The sequence below is a fragment of the Echiichthys vipera genome (assembly GCF_963691815.1).
Source record: "Echiichthys vipera genome assembly, chromosome: 5".
In the NCBI taxonomy this organism is placed as follows: Eukaryota; Metazoa; Chordata; class Actinopteri; order Perciformes; family Trachinidae; genus Echiichthys; species Echiichthys vipera.
This window is the reverse complement of record NC_139830.1, coordinates 3,815,972-3,843,962: the sequence shown is the minus strand read 5'-3', so window position 1 is coordinate 3,843,962 and position 27,991 is coordinate 3,815,972. Positions and strand designations below refer to the sequence as shown.

At 44.7% G+C, this 27,991-nt stretch overlaps 1 protein-coding gene across 3 annotated transcripts in view; it reads right to left on the bottom strand.

Moving 5' to 3' along the window:
* LOC310947057 (ubiquitin carboxyl-terminal hydrolase 2-like) overlaps positions 1-27,991 on the bottom strand; it is a 60,801-nt gene that overhangs the window by 2,684 nt on the left and 30,126 nt on the right. For 2 of the 3 annotated variants that reach the window (XM_083913695.1, XM_083913694.1), the window contains exons 4-13: positions 7,550-7,600; positions 5,222-5,345; positions 4,907-5,018; positions 4,652-4,762; positions 3,147-3,211; positions 2,126-2,229; positions 1,765-1,845; positions 1,506-1,584; positions 599-703; positions 1-86 (exon numbers count right to left, since the gene is read on the bottom strand). The exon at positions 1-86 is cut by the window's left edge and continues 35 nt beyond it. In XM_083913695.1, the coding sequence (XP_083769821.1) occupies positions 1-86; positions 599-703; positions 1,506-1,584; positions 1,765-1,845; positions 2,126-2,229; positions 3,147-3,211; positions 4,652-4,762; positions 4,907-5,018; positions 5,222-5,345; positions 7,550-7,600 (918 nt within the window). The remainder of the gene's footprint in view (positions 87-598; positions 704-1,505; positions 1,585-1,764; positions 1,846-2,125; positions 2,230-3,146; positions 3,212-4,651; positions 4,763-4,906; positions 5,019-5,221; positions 5,346-7,549; positions 7,601-27,991) is intronic. The other variant, XM_083913696.1, reaches the window with a different exon arrangement.

Sequence of the window (27,991 nt, the reverse complement as noted above, 5' to 3'; positions counted from 1 at the left end):
GGGGTTGCGACAGTAGGCTGTGTAGTGGCCGCCCATCGTGGTGCCTGAGTGGTTGGACACTGCGTACAGGTTGTACACTGCATTTACTGAAACAGGACAGAAGGAGAGACGCACTTAAAACAGCATGCAGGAACTCGTCACACGTCACACACATTATTATTACTTGATATATGGATGAAAAGGAAAATCAAATATGTGTTTTATTTTCCAGATTCTTGTATTGTTTTATTTAGAGATACAGCTTCAGGGCGTCTGCAGGAAATTGAAGTCTTTAGATGATACTGGCTGATCTCAATGTCAATCGTGTTGAATCCAAAGGAAAAGTTTGTAGTACGACACGTGCAAATGTGCGAAAAAGGCCATAAAATTCAAAATGGCCGACTTCCTGTTGACTTTAGCATGTTGCTCCAAGAGGCTTTCTTCATCCCACCCAGACCACCAACACCTTGAGTTATTGCTCTCAGGCAGACGTTTCAGGTCTCTGAATGCTGTATAAATGTGAATGCTGTATAAATGTGAATGCTTTAAATGTGCTGTGTAAATAAACTAAATAAAAAATAAATAAATAGCTGAGCCGGAGCTTTGGTCGGATACTCACGGCTGTTTTCAGAGGCGAACTCCCGCAGGTCCAGATCCTTCATGGGGAAGTTTACAAAGGTGGAGAGTTTGCTGGTTCTGCGGGCCTCAGAGAAGCGTTTCAGGTCTGGACAGGAGGGGGAGTCAAGGAGCAGACTGCAGAGGTGTTACATCAAACTCAGGCCCGTGGGCCAAATGTGGCCCGCAGTGTAATTATATTTGGCCCACAAGATCATATCAAGGTTCTTTGAGAGCTGGCCCGCGAGTATAAAGCGCATACACGTCTACTTTTCTGTTAGCAAACATGAGCATCCATGCTGCCAGTCTCTGCAGACACACTGAATCCACCCCTCCCCAAAAACAACCCAAAGAAAGATGGAGGACAGGAGCTTTCAGCAGATGATCTGTGTCTGAAGGTAAAGAGCTGTTTGTCACCATGGCTGTAACCAAAGAATCAAACAGAAGAAACACCACGACAAGAACAAGGACCTGCGCTGGAAAATGTGACAAAATTACTAAAAACAGACACAAAACACCACAAAAATGTGACAAAATGACTAAAAAACAGACGCAAAACACCACAAAATGTGACAAAAATACTAAAAACCAACCAAAAACACCACAAAAACGAGACAAAACTACTAAAACCAGACGCAAAACACCACAAAAACGTGACAAAATGACTAAAAACAGACGCAAAACACCACAAAAACGTGACAAAATTACTAAAAACAGACGCAAAACACCACAAAAACGTGACAAAATTACTAAAAACAGACGCAAAACACCACAAAAACGTGACAAAATTACTAAAAACAGAGAGTTTGACCCCCCTGCTTTACATCATACTCTACTCATCATACACTGACTCCATCCTGTTTATCCCACATGGACGTGTGTGTGTTTGAGGCACCGGAGCAAAAGGATACGCAGCACTAAGATCTTGGGGAACTTCTGTATCGTGAACTTCTTGGTGCATCTCCTCCTGGCTTTACACCTGTAGCACGTCTGCGGAGGAGAAACACACACTCCTGTCACTCAAACACACTTTTATGTCCAGGAAAACATGAAGCACACACACTTGGATGCACCACGCACATCTGGAACAGACTGTCGGTTCTTTAAAATCGAGGTTGAATGCTTGAATCTTTGTCAACGCGCTTTGTTCCGTCGCTCTCGGACACTCACCGGCTTCTCGTCCCCGTCCAGCACGTCTTCTTTGGTGAAGAGCCGCATGCAGTCCATCAGACTCACCTCCCCGTAGCCCTTCTGAGCACAAACACAGATGCATTCACATTAGCAAACACACACACGTACACACACACACACACACACACACACACACACACACACATAGCAAAGCAAAGCACAAACAGAGATGAGAGGAAACAAAGAGCTCATGTTACGAGCTGCGGGAACAGATTCATTTCTTTAAATCCTCAGGTGTGTGTGTGTGTGTGTGTGTGTGTGTGTGTGTGTGTGTGTGTGTGTGTGTGTGTGTGTGTGTGTGTGTGTGTGTGCATGTGTGTGTGTGTGTGTGTGTTCTAACCTTGGCGATAGGTAGAGAGAGATCCCAAAAGGGGTCGAAGACAGTGGAGCAGAAACCACAGTGGCTGCAGGTCAGAGAGCTCTTGAGCTGCCCCACGAACACGTCTGCAGGAGAAACACACAGACACACACAGACACACTGGCTCAACACACGAAAAATATCCAGAAATAAACTTAATAAAACATATAAATAAAAATAAAAATAATAAAACATAAAAACAAAAAATTAATATAATAATATTTAATATAATATAAGAAAAATAATAGCATATATGTATTATATTAATAAAAATACTAAAACATAAAAACTCAAAAACATAGAAACTCAAAAATAATAATTAATACAATTATATAAAAATATAAATTATGATATATAATATAACACAATAAAACATATAGGTATTATATAAATAAAAATTCTAATACTAAAATGGTTATATAAAAATATAAATAAAAACAATGAAACGTAATAAATAAATAAATAATAAAAAATAAAATGTTTATATAAATAAAAATAAATCAACTTGAAGCACTTTGAACCATTTCAAGGTGCATTTTAAGTTTTTCCAGCCCCTTACAAACTGTTAAATTACGTGTTTATATACAGTAAAGACAGAATACTGTTTATTGCACAATAAACCATATATTATTGTGCTGTTGACAATTAAAAAATTAAAAACGCAACAAACTTCTCATGTTTCCTACATATTATGACCTAAATCTCACGCACTTTATTAAAAATCTCACACACTTTTCACAGCTTAACATCACATTTGACCTGTGAACTGTTTGTTATTGTGCTGTTTGTTTGTTTTCACCTGCAGATGTGAACGATCTTAAAGCTATAATCAATAAATGACGTCTTAAACACCGTTAATACACCGTTCTCAGGGATTTCCAGCACCTGTAAGAACCTGTTTTTTCATTTAAATGGCATCACTGTCTATTTTGATACGTAAAACAATCATTTTATTAGAAAAACCAAAACAAATTCAATAGGATCTTGGTGCTTTTCTACTTACCCACGATCTTGCTGTCTTCTCTCTCCAGATATTTACTCCACATCTTCTTCCCTTTCTCTTCGTCCCTGCACACGGACGACACATCGGACAGTCAGAACAACAGATGCGGTGACAGAGGAGGCGTCCGCAGACACACTGAGGGAAACACTCGTGGCTCGGAGTAGAGAACAGACACTACCCCGGGGCCCTGACCTGATTTATTAGAGGTGGCAGAAGACAGTAACCAGACACGCGCTTCGACGGTCGAGGGTGGAAATCAACATATTTTACACAGGGACCTGTTCTGAGGGAAATACTGAAAGATTAACTGCGACCCTTTAACGAGCCGCGGTTAGATAACTGATAATTATATCGGACAAGAAGTGGAGCATTAAGCTGATCTGGGCCCCCGGAGAGGCAGCGGCGCTGTCGCTGCTGATCAGGGCCCCCGGAGAGGCAGTGGCGCTGTCGCACACACACTGCGGTTAGAGCTGAAAGACTCGTGTCGCCTGTTTCCAGACTGTGCACCACATCTGTGACGTACGCAAGGTTTCTACGTTATCACCGTCACATGTGTCTAGTTCTGCTCCTCCACTCAGAGAGGTTGTTCAATGGTAAAAAAAGAGAGGAAGAAGTCCCGATAGGATACATTAGGGCTGCACGATATTGGAAAAATATGACATTGCAATATAAGGATATATATTATTTAATTATTTACACAAAATGTACTTTTTAAAGTTAAATGCATCAATCTGACGTACGTCGACAAAAGAAAGGGAAGGAAGAACTGCTGACTATCACACGTGCCAGGCTTATGTTGCAAGTTCATTTGTTTTTGTGAGGCTGGGTGTGTGTGTGTGTGTGTGTGTGTGTGTGTGAGTGTGTGTGGGGGGGGGGGGGGTGGGGTTGATTACCTAGGCTGCTGTGTGTGAGATTTTGCTGCTGGAACAAGTGAATTTCCACGGTGTGGGATCAATAAAGTTCTGATTTGATCTTAAATGAATGGTGGTGACGCACCCGCCGAGCGTGGTTAACCAGATGAGGTCCACGCTACGTGACGTGTCAACCGCAGAGCCCTGACGCACCGAGGAGAAGTCGGCCCAGAGCGAGAACTACGACACTGACAGCCACGAGTCGCCCTCAGCACCGGCATGAAGGAAACCTCCTCCAACACCAGCTATTGTTCCAGTTCTCAGTTACTTTTTCAGCTCATTATGAAACCGTAGTGCACCTGACTTTACCTCGACTCAGCGCGTTTTCCTTTTGTATCAAGCAGCAAAAAACGTTGCTTTATGACGTGTTAGTATGTTTGCCTGACGTGACATCTCCGGTGATGACGTCACACCCTTTCAAAATATTATTTCCAGGTCCAAACTCTCCGTCGAACAACACAAACAACAACGGCCGAACCTGTGAACCCTTTACGACCACTTCAACACTGCCGCGTTGAAGAAATACGAGGCTTGGACCCAGATATAGTACAATATTCAAATACAATTTCTATACAGGTACTGGCACACACTCACGGCAGGTGGTCGAAGTCCTCTACGGTGCCTCGCGGCCTCACGGTGACCCTGTTGACCTCGTTGTGCAGGCCGTCCAGGAGGAAACGCAGGAACTCCTGAGCGTCCTGTTGGCTGCGGGACACAGAAACAGACACGCACCGTACTCAGACATATCTCTTCTAGTCGTGTTATCATCAGACAGAGGCGACGCTCGTGCCCCTAAAGGACGTACGGCGGCTTCTAAAAGCCGGGCCGGAGAGTGGAGCAGACGCTTACTTGTATCCCACGAATCTGGGAGCGTATCTCTGGATCTGAGTTTTGAATTCGGACGGGCTGACGGCCTCGCTGCTGGACGACGTCCACATGGTCTGCATCAGCTTGGCGAATTCTACCGGAGGAGAAACACTCAAGTTACTCACACGCATAACTTCTTGTCCTGTGTCAAATGTTCCCAATCAAATGTTTCCAATCCCAAACACTTGGACAGCAGGAGCAGAAGCAGTTGGCCTCTACAGACGCAGATGCGATTCAGAGGTAGAGAGGGAACACTTTGTCCTGGACTCTCGGGGGCCTGTGGGACGCGTCTCTCACCTTCCATGAGGGCTGTGTTGGTGCGGCTGTTGTTGTTAAGGTCTCTGCGGTGCGAGTTGTGCAGGCAGTAGTCTCTCAGGCTGTGTGTGTTGCTGAGACACTGCAGGATGCTGTTCATGAAACACTGCGACGGAAAAAGAGAGGCATCACATCAACAGCTTGAGTCGAGTCCCTTAAAGACCAAACAACATCCAGTTCTATTCATGGGGGATGACTCTTGTTTGTCCTGTAAACACCGGAGGTTGTTCTCCACCAAATCTCCAATAACATCTTCTAAACCAAAGACTGTTTCAGCACAAACGTGATCCAAAACTGGGGAGAAATGAGGAACTTCTGCAACCAAAGTGACCGGTTGACCAGTATCCTAAAGGATTCGTCCCACCCAGGCCACCAACACTTTGAATTATTGCCCTCGAGGAGACGTTTCAGGTCTCTAAACGCTCGGACTAACAGACTTAAGAACAGTTTTTATCCTAAAGCTATAACAGTGCTGAACACCGCAAATACCTTTACCTATGATGGTACATGATGCTCAGGGTCTCTGCAATCTACCGTATTCTCCGCACTATAAGTTGCACCTCAAAACCTTCACATTTCTCAAAAGCCGACAGTGCGCCTTATAACCCGGTGCTCCTTATATATGGACCAATATTGAGCCGCAACAGGTCTCCAACTACGGTGAGCAGCCGCCGACTCTATTTTCCCCCGTAGAAGAAGTAAAGCGCGGTGCATGTTGAGATATACGACTGCGTGAAGCGTGCCGTTTCATTTCCATGTGTGTGTTTGTGTAAAGAGCCCAAAATGGCTCCTGTTAAGAGACACGCTTACGACGCAGAGTTTACACTCAAGGCCATTAGTCACGCAGCAGAACACGGGAATAGAGCAGCAGCCATAGAGTTGAACATGAACCAATCAATGTTGCCGAAGTGAAGGAAGCAACAAGACGACCTCCCCTGACTGTTTTGTTGACGTTCCCTTTAGCGCAGCTTCATCTAATGGATGCAGAACGTAACCCCAGCCTCCACTGTAGCGTCTGTTCTATGCTCCTTATAATGCGGAAAATACGGTACTGTTTTTTGTTTTGTTTCCTTAAGCTGCTACGGTGTGCGTGTGTGTGTGTGTGTGTGCGTGTTGGTGTGTGTGTGTGTGTGTGTGTGCGTGTTGGTGTGTAAGCTTGTCGTTTAAAATGTGTCTTTTAAAGGTCTAGCCTTTTCTTTTTGATGCTTTTAATGTTAAATTATTTCTGCACTTTAAGGGATTGTTCTGTAAATGTCGTTGTACTGATACAATGACAATAAAGACAATTCAACCCTTACAGTCTTGTTCTAACCTGAGACACATTTGTCACTTTTTGACCTGCTTGTTGCCTTGCTGATCTGCATGCTCTCCGAGGTTTAATCAAGCAAATGAAAGAGAATCAATGCCGCCAGACTCCATTGACAAAAACAGTAATTTAACCTCACAGTAAACATGGGTTTCTGGTCTACCGCTGCCTCGATCTGTTAGCTTGTTTGTGTTATTGTGTGACTTGGTGTTTTAAAGTGTTAGGAACAAACAAAACTAACAATCAAACTGACAGATGGAGGCAGCGGTGGACCTGCAACTCCTGTGCTCTCTGAGGTTAAATCACTGTTTTTGTCGATGGAGTCTGGCGGCTTTGACGAGAGCAAAAATAACTTCATTTCCCTCTGTGTAAACTTAAACAAGGCTGTCTGACAGCAAGGTAAAGCTGTCAAAATACTCCTAACATAACGTACAATTACACTGATATTGATATTTTTAGGTGGTTAAAATACATTAACATACATTGCTTAGTTTCCATGTGTCTCCATGTCAGGAGGCGAGACTTTAAGCTCTAACCATACGTCTCTGATGTCTGCATTATGTTTCTTAACTATTGGAGCAATTAAAAATATGTGTTGTCCGTCTGGAAATGTATTAATTCATTTTAAAATGCTTCCCAGACAAAGAGAAAGCACCCAAATATAAATACACACATGCAAACGTGTTGTGTGTACACTGCTCCTATCAGTGTCCACATGAGACACGTGCCGTTTGGTAAGATCAAACCAGTCCAAGAGAGGGAGAACGAGTGCTCCGTGCCCTGGTCCAGAGTGCAGAGATCTCTGATTAGGTTACTCTACACACACACACACACACACACAGTGACAGACAGCAGCACACACACACACACACAGCACAGCACAGCGTTTATTTTAGGAGCCGTCTGTCTGCCTGTTGCCTGGTAGATAGATCCTGCAGATATCAACAACCTGCTCATCAGTGTGAAGGATGAGACTGGTGCAGTATGCGGCTGCTGCTACTCACAGTGTTTCCCAGGTTCTTCAGTCCCACCAGGCCTTGGGCACTCTTCGAGTTCTGAAAAGACAAAACAACAACAATATTTAGATGAAATTCTGAAGGTAAATCCATATTTTTACCGTCTTTAAGTCCAGTTGGGACCAAAGATTCTCAGGTTAGCAATGTCCGCATGTGGAAGGCGTATTTTAGACGGTTAACACATGTGAGTGTACAGTATATTCAGGATATTTCACACTTTACCTTGCTGTCTGACAGCACTTTCCAACAGGGAAGTGAAGCCGTTCTTTGCTCTCGTCAAAGCCACCAGACTCCTTTGATAGAAACAGTGATTTAACCTCAAAGAACGCAGGAGTTTCTGGTCTCCTTCTGCCTCGATCTGTTAGTTTGTTTGTGTTATTGTGTGACAAACACTAACAAACAAACTGAACTATGGAGGCAGCGGTAGACCAGAAACTCCTGTGCTCTGTGAGGTTAAATTACTATATCTATCAAAGGAGTCTGGTGGCTTTGACGGCTTCAGTTCCCCCCACTTAAACGTAACCTTTTACGTGTCTAACATACGTTAAGCTGCTGCTTCTCCAAACTAAGGGGGGGCGTGCTGACTCCCATCTACGGTAGTAACACCTCATACAACCACACTTATATATCCCACATGAAGAACTGTATTTACGATAACCAGAAGACACCGAATATCTTTCGATTTAAAAGATTGTATTGAACAAAACATTCATTCATTCATCTTCAACCACTTATCCCGGGGCCGGGGTCGCGGGGCGCTGGAGCCGATCCCAGCTGACATCGGGCATGAGGCGGGGTCCACCCTGGACAGGACGCCAGTTTATCGCAGGGCACATAGAGACGAACAGAGACAGACAACCATTCACACCTACGGGCGATTTAGAGTCATCAATTAACCAAGGCCGGGATGTGAACCTGGAACCTTCTCGCTGTGAGGCGACAGTGCTAACCACTACACCACTGTGTAGCCCTTGAACAAAACATATTGAATCATATAAACTTGACGAGTAGCTGGATGTAGGTATTATATAAACCGTTTAGTTTTTAATTTGGTGATAACTGTGCAAGGGTCGGGGAAGCCAGGGGAGGTCATCACATGTTTGTATGTTGAAAAGTTGCAGACAAATATAAGTACTGTATGCTTCTGATCTGCTCCTTTCCATTAATGTAAATGTTTAAATGTATTATAACTGTGAATTGAATTTATCATTGCGTGTACAATGTAATGAATAGGCATGTTCATGGAAGGAACACATAGTTACATACATACAAGAGGGAGAATGAATAAAAACACACATCTCCTGGTCAGAAAGATATTCTCTCATATAGGGAACCCACTGGTTGTTCTACCACATAATCAGCGCAGTGTTTTCCCACTTGAACCCGAGATTGTACCGTACACGGCCATCAGCTGACTCTCTAACGCTGCTGAAAGTGTGTGACCAACATGTGATCTCCCTGCACTTGAATGTGCGTGTTGTGTCCGTCCGGGGAGTGACAGACGGGAGGCTCTTCTTGGCCGAGCGTTATCTCCAGAGAGGAAACTTGTTTTGCGTTATCTCGCGGTTAGTTCCTCTCTCGGTGAATCAGAAAGATCTGATCCAGAACATGAGATAACGCGGAACATCAGCGTTTTATTGTTGCACATGCAGACGCGTGAAATGCGGATGTTTCAGCTCCAGCGAAAACGCGACAGATGGCAAAGAGTATTATCGTTCTTTAAATGGTACAAAAATGCTTTGCAGAACTTATGTCATCGCTCGCTGGGGTTAAATTTCATTACATAAGTGGAGAGGTTATATAACTGAGCGGCGAGAGGAAGAACTGACAAAGGATGCAGGGGTGGATAAGGAATGTGCCCTGGACTAAGGAGCCGAGGCAATTCAATTCAATTCAATTTTATTTATAGTGCCAAATAATTCATTCATTCATTCATCTTCAACCGCTTATCCCGGGGTCGGGGTCGCGGGGGTGCTGGAGCCGATCCCAGCTGACATCGGGCGTGAGGCGGGGTCCACCCTGGACAGGACGCCAGTCTATCACAGGGCAGTGCCAAATCATAACAAAAGTTATCTCAGGACACTTTAAAGAATAGGCATAGACCACACTCATTCGAATCCCCTATGGTTGCCCTGGCAACATGTTAATGTTTGTTTGTTTGTTTGTTTTTAAGAACGTATTTATTTTGACATCTTAATGTTAGCTAACGTTGACGCAGAGAAGGATGTTGTGACTGGATTTTTGGTGCAAGCTAAACAAAATTAATGTCACAACACAACGTATAGGGGAATGTGTCACCAGTCGGACGCTGTACGCTGGTATTAGCCCTATCCGGACCCATCTGCTTTGCCGCAGTTTCCGGTCTTGTCGTGTTGCTTTGACTGAGCATCACCGAAGTGCAAGTAGAATAAATTACCCCACACTTCTAAGAATATACAAGTGAAGTTTCATATTTGAACACGGGCATTTACATGTCAAATTAGTCAAATAAACAAGCTTTTTTAATTGTATGATTTCCTGTTGCATTGTGCGGAGCTCCAGTCCGCAGACCTGCAATGAACAGATGAGACTGAGACGTTTGTTCTTATTCTTCGATGCAGGAATATTTGACACTCTTTCCTCTTCAAAGTAAACGTCACATTGCTCACGTTTTTGTGATGTTTCATGAGTCGGACTCTGTCGTGATACGGCACGAACAGAGTAAACAAAAAGATGATTTGATTGACGTATAAAAACAAGTTGAGTGGCGGTCGATTGGGAGAAACTGAACCGTGCGGTAACAGGAGCTTGTATTTTCGAAGCAGAGAGCGACTGTGCGGCCTGAGAGCAGCCACCTGATCTCACTGCCGGGTGAAATCTATCTCTCACCCACATGCCCCCCGTTAGCCTCACCTGTGTGTCAGCAGGACCACCGTGAAAAGTGTTCACTCACTACATCAAACAGTGTGTGTACAGGCGTTTTTTAAAAGCGTGCTGCAGGGGTGAGTCCAAAACCCAGAGGGGAGTGAACGTTTCAGTTCCCTCGTCTTGAAGTCAAAGGGTTTTTTGGTTAGATGCCTTCGATAAGGGCTGTTCTCTCTGTTGACGCAGGCGTTTTATTTGGTCAGCAATTGATTGACACTGAACATACAGATATGAAGTTTAATCTATTTCATTCTAATTTTCTCAGTGTTCGTCACACATTGTATCTCATCTCATCTCATCTTCAGCCTCTTATCCAGGGTCGGGTCGTGGGGGCAGCAGCTTTAGCAGGGGACCCCAAACTTCCCTTTCCCGGGCCACATTATCCAGCTCTAACTGGGGGATCCCGAGGCGTTCCCAGGCCAGTGTGGAGATCTAATCTCTCCACCTGGCCCTGGGTCTTCCCCGAGGCCTCCTCCCAGCTGGACGTGCCTGGAACACCTCCCTAGGGAGGCGCCCAGGGTTCATCCTTACCAGATGATCCTGAACCACCTCAACTGGCTCCTTTCAACGCAAAGGAGCAGCGGCTCTACTCCGAGTTCCTCACGGATGCTGAACTTCTCCCCCTCTCTCTAAGGGAGACTCCAGCCCCCCTCCTGAGGAAACACATTTCGGCCGCTTGTACCCGCGACCTCGTTCTTTGGGTCCTGACCCAGCTTTCATGACCACAGGTGAGGGTAGGAACCAGGACTGACCGGTAGATCCAGAGCTTTGCCTTCCTCAGCTCTCTTTTGGTCACAACGGTGCTGAAGAGCGACTCCAATAAAGCAGCCTCCTGAGTACCTCTACAGAGTCAAATCAGTGCAAAAACGGTGTGCAATTCAAATAGAAAAGGTAGATTTATCATTCACGTTTAAAAATTCACTCCATCAGCTGCCACATCATTAATTCTCCTCTGTAAAATTGGTATCGTACTGGCATCTCCAGTGGAACAAAGGAATCCGTTACGACCACTGGCTGAGGTCTGGAGATGTAAAGAGCATCCACTGTACGTGTTAGAGAGGCTGGATGCAGCTCGTGCACGCTGAGTCTGTGGTCAGCGGCCTCGCCACACCCTGAACGTAACCTGACAACCGCTCAGATTAGTTTGCACACATGAACGAACTCGACGACCTCGCTGACCCAAAGGAGCGTCCCTCTGCGATCACGCCATTCAAAAAAAAGGTATCAGCGCTCTTATAGTCTCGCACGGTGTTATGTGAGTGTGCTGGGAAAACGGTTACAGGATCCTCCACCTGCTGTGCAGCTGATGTGGAGATGGAAATATTAGGCTCGGTGTCGTTTCTATGTTTTCTAAGGACGAACAGTTTCTTCTGAACGTTACTGAAGAGGCTGCAGCTGAAAGGTGCTCAAACGCTCGGTCGAGCCGAGGCGAAGGGCAGCGTAAAGGGACTATTATCTGTATGTTCATAGATCAAACTGCACATTTGATCTATTGTTAAAATGAAGAAACAACAGGAGAGGTTAAATATACACACACAGTATAAAACACATACAGACAAGAAGGAAAAGACCACTGGGATGAAGGGTGCCAGTGGGTCTTGTCCCAAAAAATCTACTTTAAAGTAGTTTTTTTATGCTCGTTTTCTGTTACAGCTGTCAAACTACGTAATAAAAGGAAGTTATATTGCGTTCACTCTCAGTGAACAGTATACAGTTGCGAACAAATTATAATGATATAGCTTCTAGCTACTGCTCGTGCACCGTTCACTGGTATCGGCTCCATCTGTTTCTGGTCTTTCTCCTGGTGCGATGTGGCCTGGGTAGACCCGTGCTGCCTTGCGTACGGTTTCATTTCGCCCTGCTCGGCGGCGTGGATCCAACACAGAACAGACGATGACGATGTCGATGTCTATGCGACACACCGAAGCTTGTAGTTTGTTTATGTCTACGGATCCAGCATGGCAGCAGACACGGATTTACTTTTCGATGCGGCCTGAGATACGTCTTCCCTCACGTTTGTCTTGCAAAAAACAACGTCTTCTCCCTTTGACGAATTTCTGTCGCACTACAAACGTCATCTGTTGTAATCGATGCGACTGGCTTTGAGCTACGTACGGACGCATTTGATAGACATTCGTAGCGCTCAATAAACAGCTCTGCGCGTCGTAAACCACGCGTCAAATACGAGAAAATGAGTGGGTGGACGCGTTAGCCAGGCTAAGTACGATAACCACCAAAGTGGCATTTAAAGGTTCATATAAGTCCATTTAAATGTCTAATTAGTACACAAAAGTGACTTTAATGAGAGAAAGCGGGAAACGTTTTGGCGAGTGAGTGGCTCAGGTGATGGTTGGAATTAAGGAGCTTTTTACGTAATTAAGGAGCTTTTTACGTCATATTGTAAAGATGAAATGTTACAAAAAACAGTGTGTCCAGCACACACAAACATATAAACTCTCTCAGGCACTCACACGCACGCGCTCCCTGAAGAGGAATGAGGATAAAAGGAGTCTGGAGACATGTCATTTTATTGTGAAGGACTGAAGTAAGGTCCCGGGTGAGTTAACTGCACCGATGTTCGTTTGGGCGACCTGCAGCGCCTGGCGTTTACAGAGAGGAGACATCGGAGAGAGGAGCTAAGTCACCGCGTGTTTTTGCCGTCTCTCTAACGAACAAAGATAAAGCAAGACTTTAAATTAGACTTTACGCCACTTACATGAAACTGTAGCGAAACAAAAAACGTCCGACTGGTCAGAAAGTAACTATATATGAGTTTTCTAACGCGCTGGTTTCGCCCGATGTGCGAGTGAAGATATTGAATCGATATTGGGAAGGAAAAAAGATATTGGATTGCTTCTATTTGTGGTTTTCATTATTAAACTTGGTGTGCGTCAGTGCTTTTTGGAGCACATCTTAATAATAATGATAATAAAACAGATAACTGTGATATTAAATGTTCATCTCTAATCAGAGGAGGACGTTGAATGTGTGCATCCTGATCCTGAGCTCGGCCCTCAGCCTTCTGGGGGTTCACATGATTGGCAGCATGTTCATTAGTGTCGTGAGCCTGCAGCTTATCTAGTTATGAGTACTGTAACAGGAAGGGCTTTTTAACTATTACATAAATAACCTCTGCCATCTGTCTCTCATTCAGGAGAGAGAGTGCGGAGAGAGAGTGGGAAAAAACGACCGTTTAATTAACTACGGCTTATCTAAATCCTGCTTTCTGTAAATTCCACTGTGGTGAAAGGAGCACTTTACAAGCCACGACCGTAAAACACACACACACACACACACACACACACACTTCCTGTTGTGTGTCGGCGTCAAAAGCTGTGATGACTCCGGTGTGACAAGACCAACCACAAATTTTATTTCATAACAGACACACAGCCTCCAGCCCGCAGGAACGTGTAAAGTCTGCCTTTGCAGCACTCTGCTGAGTAACGCCGCGGCCGCTCCCCAAAAATAGCAGCTTTGCTTTTAATAAACGCCCGCTTGTCCTCTCGTGATTGGCTGATCCTTCGGGGCCCAGCTGGGCGGACGTCACCGCGCTGAAACAACGTCCCCGGCTCTTGTCTCCGTAGCAACGCTGTCCGTATTTATTTATTTATTTCAGCGGGATGGAGAGCCAGAGGACATGGTGACATGGCAGTGACAGTTCTGAGTGTGACGGGAGTTCGTGTGATTCAGCGCCCATGTGTGTGTGTGTGTGAGAGGAGCTGTCAGTGAATGACTGGGGAGCAGATGTGACGTTTAGACTAAGCTGTGAATATTTTGTTCTGACATCCAGCATTTCTATTCGACCACCCCACGTTACCAAACAGGTTGCTTCAGTTGTTTTGACTCCAGATTTGACTCCTGTTGAAAAAGGCATGTGACGGGACGCCGAGCTTGTTATTTCTGGGGAGTTAGCGGCTCCTCGTGGCCGGTCGAAGCTCCGTTTATTGCAGCTTTTACAAACTGTCGAGGAAAAATCTCCCGCACCAATCATAGAGGATTCGATTTTTGACGATTTTAACGATTATTCTAATACATAAACCAACACGGGGGTGACACGGTGGTGTGGTGGTCAGCACTCTCGCCTCACAGTGAGAGCTGGGAGTGTGGAGTTTGCATGTTGTCCCCGTGTCTGCGTGGGTTTTCTCCGGGTTCTCCGGTTTCCTCCCACAGTCCAAAGACGTGCAGGTGTTCGGTTCATTGATGACTCTAAATCACCCGTAGGTGTGAATGGTTGTCTGTCTCTGTTCGTCTCTATGTGTCCTGTGATAGACTGGCGTCCTGTCCAGGGTGGACCCCGCCTCACGCCCGATGTCAGCTGGGATTGGCTCCTGCTCCAGCCCCCCCAACATTAAGAGTCAAAACATATTCCATATTGTCAATGCATAAATATTCAGTGCTAGAAATTCGTAGACCTTTTTCCAAGGTCAAACTCAAGCATGTTCGAGCACATTTAAGGTCCATTTTCAAGCTTTTCCAGCACCTTAGGGCTGTGATAAATGACATATTTCTACGATTACACATACTATTTTTATCCCATTAAAAGAGATAGTATTATGCTATAAACTAGGATGAGAAGTTAAATTAAACTTCAAGCATTTTCAAGCACTTATCCAAAATTCAAACCTTGAAAACATTAAAATTTAAGCATTTTCACGGATTTCAAGCACCTGTACGAACCCTGCTTTTCAATTTCAACATCCGATGACACAGATTTACTTCAATACCTTCCACCCCATTAAAAGCAACACAGCATGAGCGTAACAAGCGGATTGGTGGACGGGTCAGTCGCACTATAGCGAGCGTCATTTGCCGGCATCACCCAGATGTGCCGATCCCCGGGACGAAGGAGAAAAGAAGCAGCCTTCATTCTGAACTCTTGGTTTCAGTATTAATGTATTTAACATTCAGTACACACACAAAAAAAGAGAAATATCAGAGCGGTTGAGGCTGTTTTTTTTTGCCAAATGCAATCATCAGTCATTAGCGCTCATTTCTAAAGCGGTGTGTCAAACAGGATCCCTGAATGTGTGTGTGTGTGTGTGTGTGTGTGTGTGTGTGTGTGTGACGATCCATGAATCACTGGATTAAGCCGCCTGCAGCGTCCCTGTAATGACAGCTAATTACGTTATGCAAATTCTGCCGTGATTCTTCTGCATTAGTAAACGGGCGCAGAGTACGCATGTGGGATTAAAGGGAAACAGAAGGGGCTGTGTAGCGTTTTCAGCCTTACTGCCATGTGGTTGTATAACTTACATCAGTGTACATCCAGACTGTCCGGGCTTACGTAACACACGCAGAGGAGGAATTTCATAAAACACACTGAGTGCTTTTTTGACGGTTATTCAAATTCTAAGAAATACTTTTCCAGGACGCTTTCAGATATACTTTTTCTTGCCATTACAGCACAGAAACAAGTGTATTATCCCTTAAAGATGTTGTTTGTTTCTGATCCTATACTCAAAAATCTTTATTCACAAACTAAAACATGCAAAAATCTGTGCCTAAATGTCCTCCTTTCCTCCTGGAACGGAGCTCTTTGCTTTAATCTCCAAGTCATTATGAAAGGTTTTACCCTGAAGCCCCTGTTTGAACTATCTACTTTTTTAAAATTTATTTATACTTAGTATTATTTCAAGTGAAGGGAATTTTCCTGAGCATTAAAGCAAATTCACAGGTCCATTCCCACTCAACTCGTCCATCTTCAGATCTTCACCCTCCTAAGGGTGCACTCAGGGCGCACTCACACTGTCCTTCCGCACCGGGCCTAGTGCGTTTGACCAGTGTGAGTGCAACCGCTCCGCGCATAACTGCGGCCAGCTTGCCGGCCACGTCCCGTTTGGGAGAGGTGGGCTTTTGTAGAGCGCGTTTGCACGTGTAGGAGCACGAGCGTGCGCACGTGTACGAGCACGAGGCCTACGGCAGTTCTGAGGTCATTTCCTGTGCGCCTGTTGGGACGTAGAAAAAAGAAGGATGACCATGCGCGGACATTTAAAACAATGGCGGTGAAAGGTTCACGTTGGTGTGATGCGGAGGTGGAGTGTTTACTGCAGATTTGGTCGATGAAAAGATTCAAAAACAGTCGACAAGACGCACAAAAACTCTGAGGTCTACGGAAAGATCTGGAAACAAAGCCACGCATCGCCATGACGTCATCAATGCGTGTGACGTGTTACGGCGTGATGACGTATAGGCAGCAAGAAGCATTCTCCGAGGCCCAGGTAGTGTGAGTACAAACGGGCCTGGAGGGGGGGACAAGGACCCTAAAGCACGGGGCACGGGACGGAGGCACAGTGGGAGTGCGCCCTGAATCTCTTACTAGTCGAGGTCAATTGTCAATAAGATTTATTTTACCAAATTATGGGATGGCTTTTCCCCTCTGGCAAAGAACTGTTCCTCCATAACACACTATAAAAGAAACTTAAAAGATAATTTAATGGTTGCTTTGTAATTGCTTGTTGTTTGTTTTTTACATATTTGTCCATTTACACATTATATTCTCACTTTCTTTGCTTTTATATTGATGCTATTATGTTTTGTTATTATATATAATTTGCACTATTAACTTGTTATTACTTTATGTAGTTTTATTTTTAACTTTTAAATTCATTTTGTATGTTAATTTTGTGTTTCCTTGTAATATTGTGAAATTTTAACATTATTCAAGCCCACTGGGTTTTCTGCCTCTTCCGTATGGAGAAGAGTCCCTACACAGAAAACAAAGCACCAACAGCGTAGTTAGTGAGCCCAGAGTTTATTAAAAGAGTGTTTTAAAGACTTACCTACTGGCCCCTGTACCAGCTCCTCTCATAGTAAAGTCCATTACAGTGGATTACCAAAGTCAATCCCAAAGGAAGGAGCCCATTGCTGCTTTGTTGTGTGTGTAGGGACTCTTCTCATGCTGCTGCAGAGGTTTGCTGTTATTTTCAGCAGCATTAGTGGTTAAAAAAGACCTTTGAATGCCTTCACCGTGCTGCCACGAGCTAATCACTGTTAGCCACGTCCGGCTGTTAGCATCTCTCCTGGATTTCTCTGTTAATAGTTGTTACGTGAAAACAATCGTCTCAATGCCTTATTTGATGAGTGGAAGTGCAGAAAAAGACAATGGGATGATTTTGCGCCAGAATTGCACTTTACCTCCCTCACTACCTTTCATACAACGCTCTTAAATCACTTCATCTGTTTACATCAGTAACAAATGTAACTAAAACCGTGCTTGCTAGAACATTTCTTTTAGTTCTGTAGAGGAAAAGATGAAGGGATGAGAGAAATAAAAAGAGAGGGGGGGTATACATTAAACAGTCACAAGAGGGAAAACACATCCACTGTTCATATTCCCATTTGTTCCACGTGAGCGGACTGATACGTACTGTACACAACAGAGGCAGCCCGGGGGGGTAACTTCGCATAAACGCTCTATTCATAAATGTCAGAAGCGGCCCGGGCGAACCAGCTACTTTTTGAAACTCTACTCCTCGGAGGCTTTAAAAAGCTCGGAGAACAGAGAGGCCACATTAAAAAGCATTCCGCGGAGCAGGTCGAGGCGCTTCCTGAAGCCGGGAATAAGAGACAGCGGAAATGTATCTTTGGCGTGCGACCAGCTGGAAGGGGAAGTCAAAAGAAATCTGTCCATCCTCTGTGCTCGGTTAATTCAAAAGATGCAGGACTGATGGCCTGGGGGGGACGGAGGAAGGTGGTGTTGGAGGAAATGGGTCAGAGCAAGGTGAAAATTTAGGGCTTTAGGGCGCACTCACACTGTCCATCCGTACCGTGCCCAAACAGGTGTTATGGGAAAGCCTAGTTCATTTGACCAGTGTGAGTGCAACTGTACCGCGCCTAGCTTCTGCATGGTTGCCGTCCACGGCCCGTCTGAGAGAGGTGGGCTTTTGTAAAGCACGTTTGCACATGTATGAGCACGAGCGTGCGCACGTGTACGAGCACGAGGCCTACGGCAGCTCTGAGGTCATTTCCTGTGCGCCTGCTGGGACATAGAAAATAGAAGGAGGGACCATGCACGGACATTTCAAACAATGGCGGTGAAAGGTTCACGTTGGTGTGATGCGGAGGTGGAGTGTTTACTGCAGATTTGGTCGATGAAAAGATTCAAAAACAGTCGACAAGACGCACAAAAACTCTGAGGTCTACGGAAAGATTTGGAAACAAAGCCACGCATCGCCATGACGTCATCAATGCGTGTGACGTGTTACGGCGTGATGACGTATAGGCAGCAAGAAGCATTCTCCAAGGCCCAGGTAGTGTGAGTACAAACGGGCCTGGAGGGGGGGACAAGGACCCTAAAGCACGGGGCACGGGACGGACGCACAGTGGGACGGCGCCCTTAATTTACATGGTGACTTAAGGGAGAGGTGGTTTCAGAACACGTTTAACTACTTTTTTGTGTTATAGGTTTTTGACATTGTACTTTTCAATATGCAAACGAGGCATTATCTTATGAAATATGAGCTAATTTGCATACATGTGGATAAAGCCGGGTCTAAATGTCTTGGTTCATTTTGTTAAAATATTAAGAGACAAACGTTTTTACAGATATCTCTTTTTATCGCTCCATAAATCAGGAAAATAATGGATTTTCTTCATGTTTTTATGAATAATATGTTGCATAAATCAGGCTTTGAATGATAAATGAACCAAACCCTCTGTAAAAACATTCAGAATATAGATATTAACAGAGTTTTGTGGAGATTCATTTTGAGAAAACGGCCTTTAAAGATACATTTTAACACTACAGGTGAACGGGGTGAAACACATAAATCAGTTTCACACACAAGTGTTTCTGAAATCTTCTTAAATATGCAAATGAGGCATTAACTTATGTAAACTTTTGGTGAATTTAGGAGAAATCTACAGACACAAACAGACAAAGTGAAGTCCAATAAACACCTAAATGTGTATTTTAGATGTTTTTCTTTCCATTAGTGTGAAAGAAGAAATGTTACAGAAGCAAAACAGCCCCAAAATCTCAAAACCAGGGCCTGAGAAACACAACGTTCGTGCCTGAGGTGCCCCCCCTTTAATCGAAAAACAGGAAAAAGACACAAAAAGGGGGGAGATGGTGCGTTCTTGCTGCTTGGACAAACATCTTTAATCAGTAACGTTGGCTCTGCAGGGGTGACTAAACTGTCGAGCACACACTCTGTGTTTCCATCTGGTATAATCTGAGGAATCCAAGTGTGACAAATGCCTGACATGCCTCGCTTCAGCGTCGGACATCAGCTGATATTGATCTAACAGCGAGGACTGAAAGGACGGCCTCAACTGCCTGAGCTGTTTTCAAAGCTGCGTTCATCTCATAAGGAAATAAATGTGGAGAGATAATGAGTTCATTTACGTTCATTTGCATATGATGGATAATTAAAGGAACACGTCACCGGTGGAAACGTTAATCTGTATTGAAAGAAAAGGCGAAAAAGTGACTTTATGGTGCTTGTGGATTGAAAACACAACTCCCATAATGCACCACGTCCTCGTCAGTGACAAGCACGTCACCTGCCTCGGCTGTAGACGCCTCCTGTTCCCCCTCTTTGCTTTATCGTGGGACGCCACGAACATCTGATTCCAGCATCAGATCCTCAAAACCCCCCTCTTCCATTGTCGTTACTTCACCAGTTTTCTCCATAGCGCCTGTTAACTTAGCTCAGTGTAGCTTAGCTTAGCTTAGCTTAGCTTAGCTTCCAAGTAAGATGGCGGATGTTAATTCCGGCAGGTGAATACCCGCCCTCTGATCTGTAACAGGTCTGTAGCGTCACCCCCATCCGGCTGTTAAGTCTGACGTAACACCCTTTCAAAATAAGATCTCCAGATCCAAACGCTGTTTGAGTGAGGCGTGAGGGCGGTTATAGCTAACACTGCTGCTGCTGCTGATCCAGCTCGCTGTTTGGCTCATTTTCTGTAACCAGTGCAGCGTGAAATAAGTAAGCTATCCAGCTAAACAGCCAGCCAGATGTCTGCTAGTTTATCTGGCTAAGTCCACCGTGATCTCAGGCTAAACTGGTTACAGAAGCATGTAAAAATGGCCGCTGCTCCGGACGGAAACATTAGCAGCCAAGGATGTGTGAATATAATACGTTTTTTTTTAGTTTTTTTTAGTGCAAAACAATTGATAAACCCGTTCCACTGTAACCGTTCTTCTTTTTTAGCACAAATATCACTGAATTGAGTACGAAGTTGAGTTTTGTCCGATGGGGATTAGCTGCGGTTAGGAGAGTCTCGTCTGTGTGAGTGTGTGTGTGCACGTATAAGTCCTGTATCAGGTCTCACTGTATTTCTTTTTGACTGTGTATTATGTATTCCATTATATGTATATGTATATGATTCATCTCAAGGGGCGATCCTGAATAAATAAATCATAAATGATATTCTGACCAAAGGTCGAGCGGTTGTGTCCCCAATGACGTGATGCGCTGTGAGGCTGGGACGTCTCTATTTCAGCCTCCTTGTTGAAATTAAAGTGAAGTTAACATTAGAGGTAACCTTTGAGAGAAAGACTCCCTTTAAACAACCCTTGCTGCTGTTGTTGCAGTAATCTAAACCTTGAGGAGATCGGAGAAAGTGTGGGAAAATAACAAGCTCACAGCTCAAGTGTGGTATGGCTTAATGAAATCCCGGAGGGGAGTCGATACCACACTATAAATGAGCGCACGGCGGTTTGAGGATCTCTGTAGCATCTGCTTCAAGGTTGAACTACTCTTCATATTGTTTATGAACAATATTTTTTATAACCAGTGCATTTGCTGCTAATATCTTTAAATGAGATTAGAAATGGGGTCTCATGCATACACTCCTCTATCACGCTTTGTATAAATATGTGTAAAAACCATTGAAATACCTGACAAAGCAATGAAAGTGAAGGTATTTTGTCACACTGGTGCAAAATAAAAGCACTATTGTCATAAAGCAGTGTTGCTCACGGCCTAATAGAGATAAGAGAGATCTTAAAGAGATAGCTGAGACTCTGGGCGATAGCTTAATATGATAATTTATCGTCTTTCAAAGGAATTAATATTGTGAGAAATCCTCCTGAGATTTCGTGATGCACAGTTACGTTGGCTAAATTGGAAATAACAAGCACTTTAACGTTATCATTTGATAAATCTTTCTTCAAAGGCACCGGACTGCACTGACATTTTACCTCACAGAACACAGGGGTTGTTGGTCTACCGTGCCCCGTGCTTTAGGGTCCTTGTCCCCCCCCTCCAGGCCCGTTTGTACTCACACTACCTGGGCCTCGGAGAATGCTTCTTGCTGCCTATACGTCATCACGCCGTAACACGTCACACGCATTGATGACGTCATGGCGATGCGTGGCTTTGTTTCCAAATCTTTCCGTAGACCTCAGAGTTTTTGTGCGTCTTGTCGACTGTTTTTGAATCTTTTCATCGACCAAATCTGCAGTAAACACTCCACCTCCGCATCACACCAACGTGAACCTTTCACCGCCATTGTTGTTGTTGTTAAATGTCCGCACATGTTTTTTTTTTCTTGCTCGTGCTCGTACACGTGCGCAAGCTCGTGCTCGTACACGTGCGCAAGCTCGTGCTCATACATGTGCAAATGCGCTCTACAAAAGCCCACCTCTCTCAAACGGGCCGTGGACGGCCAGCTGACCGCAGCTACATGTGGAGCGGTTGCACTCACACTGGTCAAATTCACTAGGACAGTGTGAGTGCGCCCTAAGAATGTTTGTATCAATGGAGTCTGGTGGCTTTGAAGCAGAGAATCAGTTATCCAACTGTAAATGCTGTGAAAATATTCAAAATATAGCGTACACTTAAACTGATATTGACCTTTTTAGGTATCTAAAATACGTTTAGCTGCAAACTATCCCTTTAAAAAGTCTAAAAATCCTCCTTCGCAGCTTTTAGACCTAGAAACTCTTCAGTGAAACAAACATTTTAAAGCACAACAACACAATGATATGCCTCCGACACCACGGCGATAACAAGTGCCTCTTTCTGCTCTGCTTGTGTCTGTGGGGGCTGTAAACTAAACTTCCCACTACCACCGGCAGCAGCAGCAGCAGCAGCAGCAGCAGGACGCCTGGGTCCACCTGGCAGTGCAGAACGCCAACTGCTGATTGGCTGCCATGCCAGCGTGAGAGCGCAGCAGAACAGTCTGTTCTGACCTGTCTCTCTATCTGGCAGACCATCATAAACAACCTCTCTCTCTCTCTCTCTCTCTCTCTGTGTGAGTTACCTCTTGTGCCGCTGTCGAGTTGCTCCCATGGGAGCAGAAGTGACACTTTTGCTCACACACACACACACACACACACACACACACACACACACACACACACACTCGACGGTGGCACTTGATAGGGAAACAGAGAAACAATCTGTTTATTTCTGCCGCCCTCTAAAAAAAGCACATCATCAGTCATCTGAGCTTGTTGTTGCGGCTCATTTCTCACGCTAACTTTACGTGCAAACGAGTAAACAGTGAGGTGCCGTCACTGAGGAGGATCGTCTCTCTGAGCAACACTGTGACCCTGTGAGCTGAAGACGCTGCTCTCCCACCGCGGGTTTCACGCTAAAGCACAACATTGTTTAGATAAAAAACATGGCCTCCTTACGTAACAGCTCTGTCTATCTTCACACATCTCCACCGGTATGCATTTGTGTACCGGGGGTAATAATTCACCCTCAATGGCAGCGGAGTTAACTCCTAGCTAACAGGCTGGTGTTTACATTACACTGGAGCCGTGGGCCTCTGAGGCCTGTGTCTCATCACAGCACACTACGCTGGAGGATCACAGCGTAGGCCCTGACAAGCAGACTGGAAATAACCAAATACTAATGTGCAACAAAGTGCCAACACCTCAGGATTGTTCACTGTATAAATACCACCCATGATATCATCCTGAAAGATGTACTGCCAAGCTCCTTCCACTGAAGTTAAGGCCAGTGTGGTTCAAGTCTAATATTCTTCTTTAGTACAAAAGAGCAGCACTGACGTAAAGGTGTCACCAGGCGGACGCCGTTCGCTGGTGGCTAGTGTTATCGCCATCCGGACGGATCTGATCTGCCGCAGTTTCCGGTCTTTTCGTGGTGCTTTTACTGAGTTATCGCCACCGAAATGCATCTCATCTCATCTCATCTTCAGCCTCTTATCCGGGGTCGGGTCGCGGGGGCAGCAGCTTTAGCAGGGGACCCCAAACTTCCTTTTCCTGGGCCAAATTAACCAGCTCTAACTGGGGGATCCCAGATTAGTAGAATAAAGTGACGTTGGTGAGAGGAGGCAGTAAGAAAGTTTGGGGCGACGCTCAGGTGGTGGCTAACATTAAAAATGGAAATTAATAACACGTTACAGTGTGTTTTGGAGCTGTTAAAACATGTGCTTTTATTGTGAAAGGACTGAAGTACGGTCCCAGATGTTTTGACAACCTTGATGTTAACGTGGACGACCAGGAGATCGGGGTGTCCGACTTGGGCCGAGAGGAGCACACGGCTAACTCACCGGTGTTAGCGTCCTTTTGACCACTCTTGTTCACACAAATATAAATTAAACCATTTAAAGGACATTTGGTTAGGAAGATAAGAAGTTAGACTTTATTTTTACACCATTAAATCAACTCTAAACGTGACACCATCATTAATATTTGCAGGTTAAACAGGAAGTTTGGATAGAATTTAATAAATGTCAGACTAGTGACACAGATCCGTGACGTTTCTGACATTTTACAAGCTGGCAACCACCGCATCAGCCTTTTGTTGCTGAATCTGAAAATACGGTCGCCATTTTTAGTTCCTATTTTGAGTAATAAGGAAACCACAGAGTTATACGCAAGCTTAAAGGCAAATTTCCTATATTTTCTTATCTGGTTTGATGGATGTGTCCCCAGTAAACGCAACGATGTGCGCTTGCGTTGTCTTGCAAGTCAGCGTCGGTCACTGATGCAACATATACTTAAAGTTATTTATTTTGCCACTGATGGTAACCAAAGGCAAGAGTTGGTTGTCAATGGCAACCGGGCAACTGTTACTGTCGAGCACGTGCTTGGATAAAATGACAAATGACTAACAAACAACGATTACATAAGTGAATGAGTGCATTTGAAATCAAGTCAAAACATGAATAAGCACTCAAAACCCTATTTATAGAAAAACGCATGATGTTGTTGATGAGTAAATCTTAATGAGAGTCATTTTGTTGTTGTTTTCTGCCACTGGAAGGATCATAAATAGGTGTTTTTAACATTTATAATGAGGATTACTCTCATTTTTAATCAATGAGTCCTTTTTATTAGATTACTTTAATATGTGAAGGCTATTTTGTTTAAGGTAATGCACGGCAGTGTTTCACAGTTCATTGCAATTTGTAGTGTGTTAACATACATCCTCCACATCACAACAGATGTTAATAATCATACAAACATTCAAATGAATACGGTGATGTTGCTTCCAACTACAGTCGACGGCGTGCGAGACTGTACGCGTGATAAATCACTTAATTTATAACTTATTATTACAGAGCAGTTGTAGAGGAGCAAGCTGCTGCAGAAAGCACCCTTTAACCTCACAGCTGTCCGTGCTGGTGTGCCGTGAGCCCGCTGTGCAGAAACATGTGCACAATCACAGATAACCACACACACACACACACCCACACACACACCCACACACACACCCCAGTGTGAGCTCACGCTAAACACCGTCGTACACACAGTTCTCTCACGCACAAATACACGAGGAGAAAGACAGAGCGTGCACGAGGCGGTCTGCAGGGAGGGGACAGGCAGAGGACAGATGATGGAGAAGGACGGGGGACGGGGGGGGGGGGGGGGTAGCAGGTGGACGCTAACAACAAAACGGACAGCGTGCCAAGCTGCCGGTCCCGGCCGACGCCAAAGTGTATTCTAATGTGATTTCTCATTACATAACAGAAGCTGGCACACGGCAGCTCCACTCCACGCTGCTGCTCGGGAACATACACACACATGAAAACACACACTCACACAACTGCAGCAGCAAGGCTCTGGTGATCACAGACTAGTTTTCACCTCCATATATATATTTACAAGGTGTAATGTTACAGTAACGGCAGCTTTAAGGCAGAAAGTACACATCAGAGTTGAATTGAGTGAGTGTCATTGTCAGCAGGGATACATGCTAACTGGAGCTGGACTGGAAATAGACTATTTCTACGAGGGTTGTGCTCCGATGTTGCACCGATACGACTCAAAGACATGAATTTAAATCTGCTCGTTGGTGCTTGAGGATCTTTAAGCGCTGTAGTGAAATTAAACATCATGTTCAGCTTGATATATGATGCTTAAATAAAGAATATAAAGAATAAATCGCTGTATGACACCATTTTTAAACCTCCCCAAGCATCGTTTTCTACATTATACTGTTTGTTTTGTAAAAAAGTTTTCATATGGTGCATATCGGGAAAAAATATACACCGACACCGATGGAAACCACATCTCTACGATGAGATGATATCGGCCAACCGATATACCGCTGTGGCTCTAATGCGAACCATTTCCAACCTGGGCACTCGATTGGTTTGCTGCTCGTTTATTAGAAATGAGCAAATCAGTGCCGAACACTCCAGATATCATTCATGAAGTGATTGTATTAATTTGGTTTATTTAAGTACCTTTACAGATATCACTCCAGTGTGTAAGGACATAAAAAACGACTGTGAAATCTGCCTCACCTTGCTTTTTGGCTGCTTTTAATGTTCTGCATTTATCTAAATGATTTCAAAGAGGTTTTTTTTTAACATGACAATAAATATGAAAATACAGGGGGATCATTATAAACCTCCAACCTGTGCATATAACAATTTAAAGCAGCACAAGGCGACTTTCAGTTCAAAGTATGAAGGCTGAACTTGCTTTCACTCTGATCATTTTCAGCACATTGTGTAATCAGACCTACATTTGTCTGTGTATGTGCTGGGAGGTGCATATGGGAGCAGCCAGAGGCCACATATCCAGATCTCCCGGTGCATAAAGAAAAGCCCCGGCATAAAGGGTTGTTTCTCTATGCATGTCCAGTACAGACGCACAGTGAGATGCATAAGAGCAGTATAGTAAGAGCAGCTGTAGTGTGTGAGGGGGATTAAACGGTGGTTATATAACCGGTGACCTGCAGTGGAGGCCTGTGATCCTGGCACAGCGGAGCACAGCGGCTTAAGAGAGGCTTACCTCTGCAAATGACTCACTCCAACCATAAACTGACATCATCCTCACAACACACGTAACATTATCAGTGAAATGACATCTGTGTTATTAAAAAAATATTTAAAAAAACAACACATTTCTGCCTGGGAGGAATCATAGCTCCTGCAAAACCTGTCAACTGCAGATTACGCACGTCTACAGCGTGAAATATAACCTTTAAAACACTGATGAACTTTGAATAACTTCAGCATCACATGACCCATAAAGCAGCAGTTTATTAATTGTATTATTAGGATTATTTACAGGGCGTTTGGTGTCACCACCCACCGAGCATTTAGATGACAGGGAGACCACACACACGCACCAGTTTCTGTATTACTGGGGGGGAAAAAGGGCCATTTGGTATATTATGCATGTCTAATATCATATTTAACACCAGCCGATTCATAAAACACATTAACTAGCGTGTTATGAGCTCAACAGCCCTGTTAATAAATACATAATTATATAAATAATACCACATAAACGTTAAATTGCCTGATTTTTGAATGGGGTTCGGTGAGATAACGCGCTCTCTCCGTCTCTTACCTTGGCTTGGTTTATGAGGAGCCCCACGAAAGTTGACACCAGCACCGAGCCGGACATGCTGCCTTTCCTCCGCATCTCCTGCTTCAGGAACGGGAAAGCGGCGGCCGGCGGCTCCTCGGGCACGGTCACCGTGTAGGACTGTCGCATGCTCGGCATGCTGGCTGGCGGAGGGACGGAGCCGCGTTATTCGGGCGACACGGGTCTTTCTTATCCGAGCGCTCCTTGCTCTGTCGGTCGCTGTGGTGTTTTCTATTATAACAGGAGGGAAATATAGGCTCCCTGCCTCTTGTCATTCATTCAGATAACGGCACCAACCTGCACAAATCCCGACCTGTGGCTCTCCCTTTAAATCACTCTCGTTACACTATAATAACAACCCGACATGCAGCCTTTAAAAAACGACAAAAACGCGCTCCTGACTGCGTGCGGGTTCAATAGAGTTCGGTCTGTAAATGGAAATACATGCACAAATGTGTTCCCATTCCGTTTTTACAGGACAGGAGATCCGCCCCTTTTCTGGCTCGGGTGGATGTAGAAATAAAAAAAAAAAAGAAAAGAAAGTCAGCCTACAATAAACGTCAGAGACCGCCCCCGGACGCGCCGTGCACGTCAGAGCGCGTCCCCTCTGCGCGCCGCTGCACAACCTGAAGGACTCACATCTGTGGTCCAAGGAGACTCACCTCCAGAAGGACCAGGGCGCACAGCAGACACATGTCACACAGAGGAACAGTGTATACTCTATCCATGCTGTTTACAACAGGGCTGTGGCTCACTACAGTCTTCACCCAGTGGCT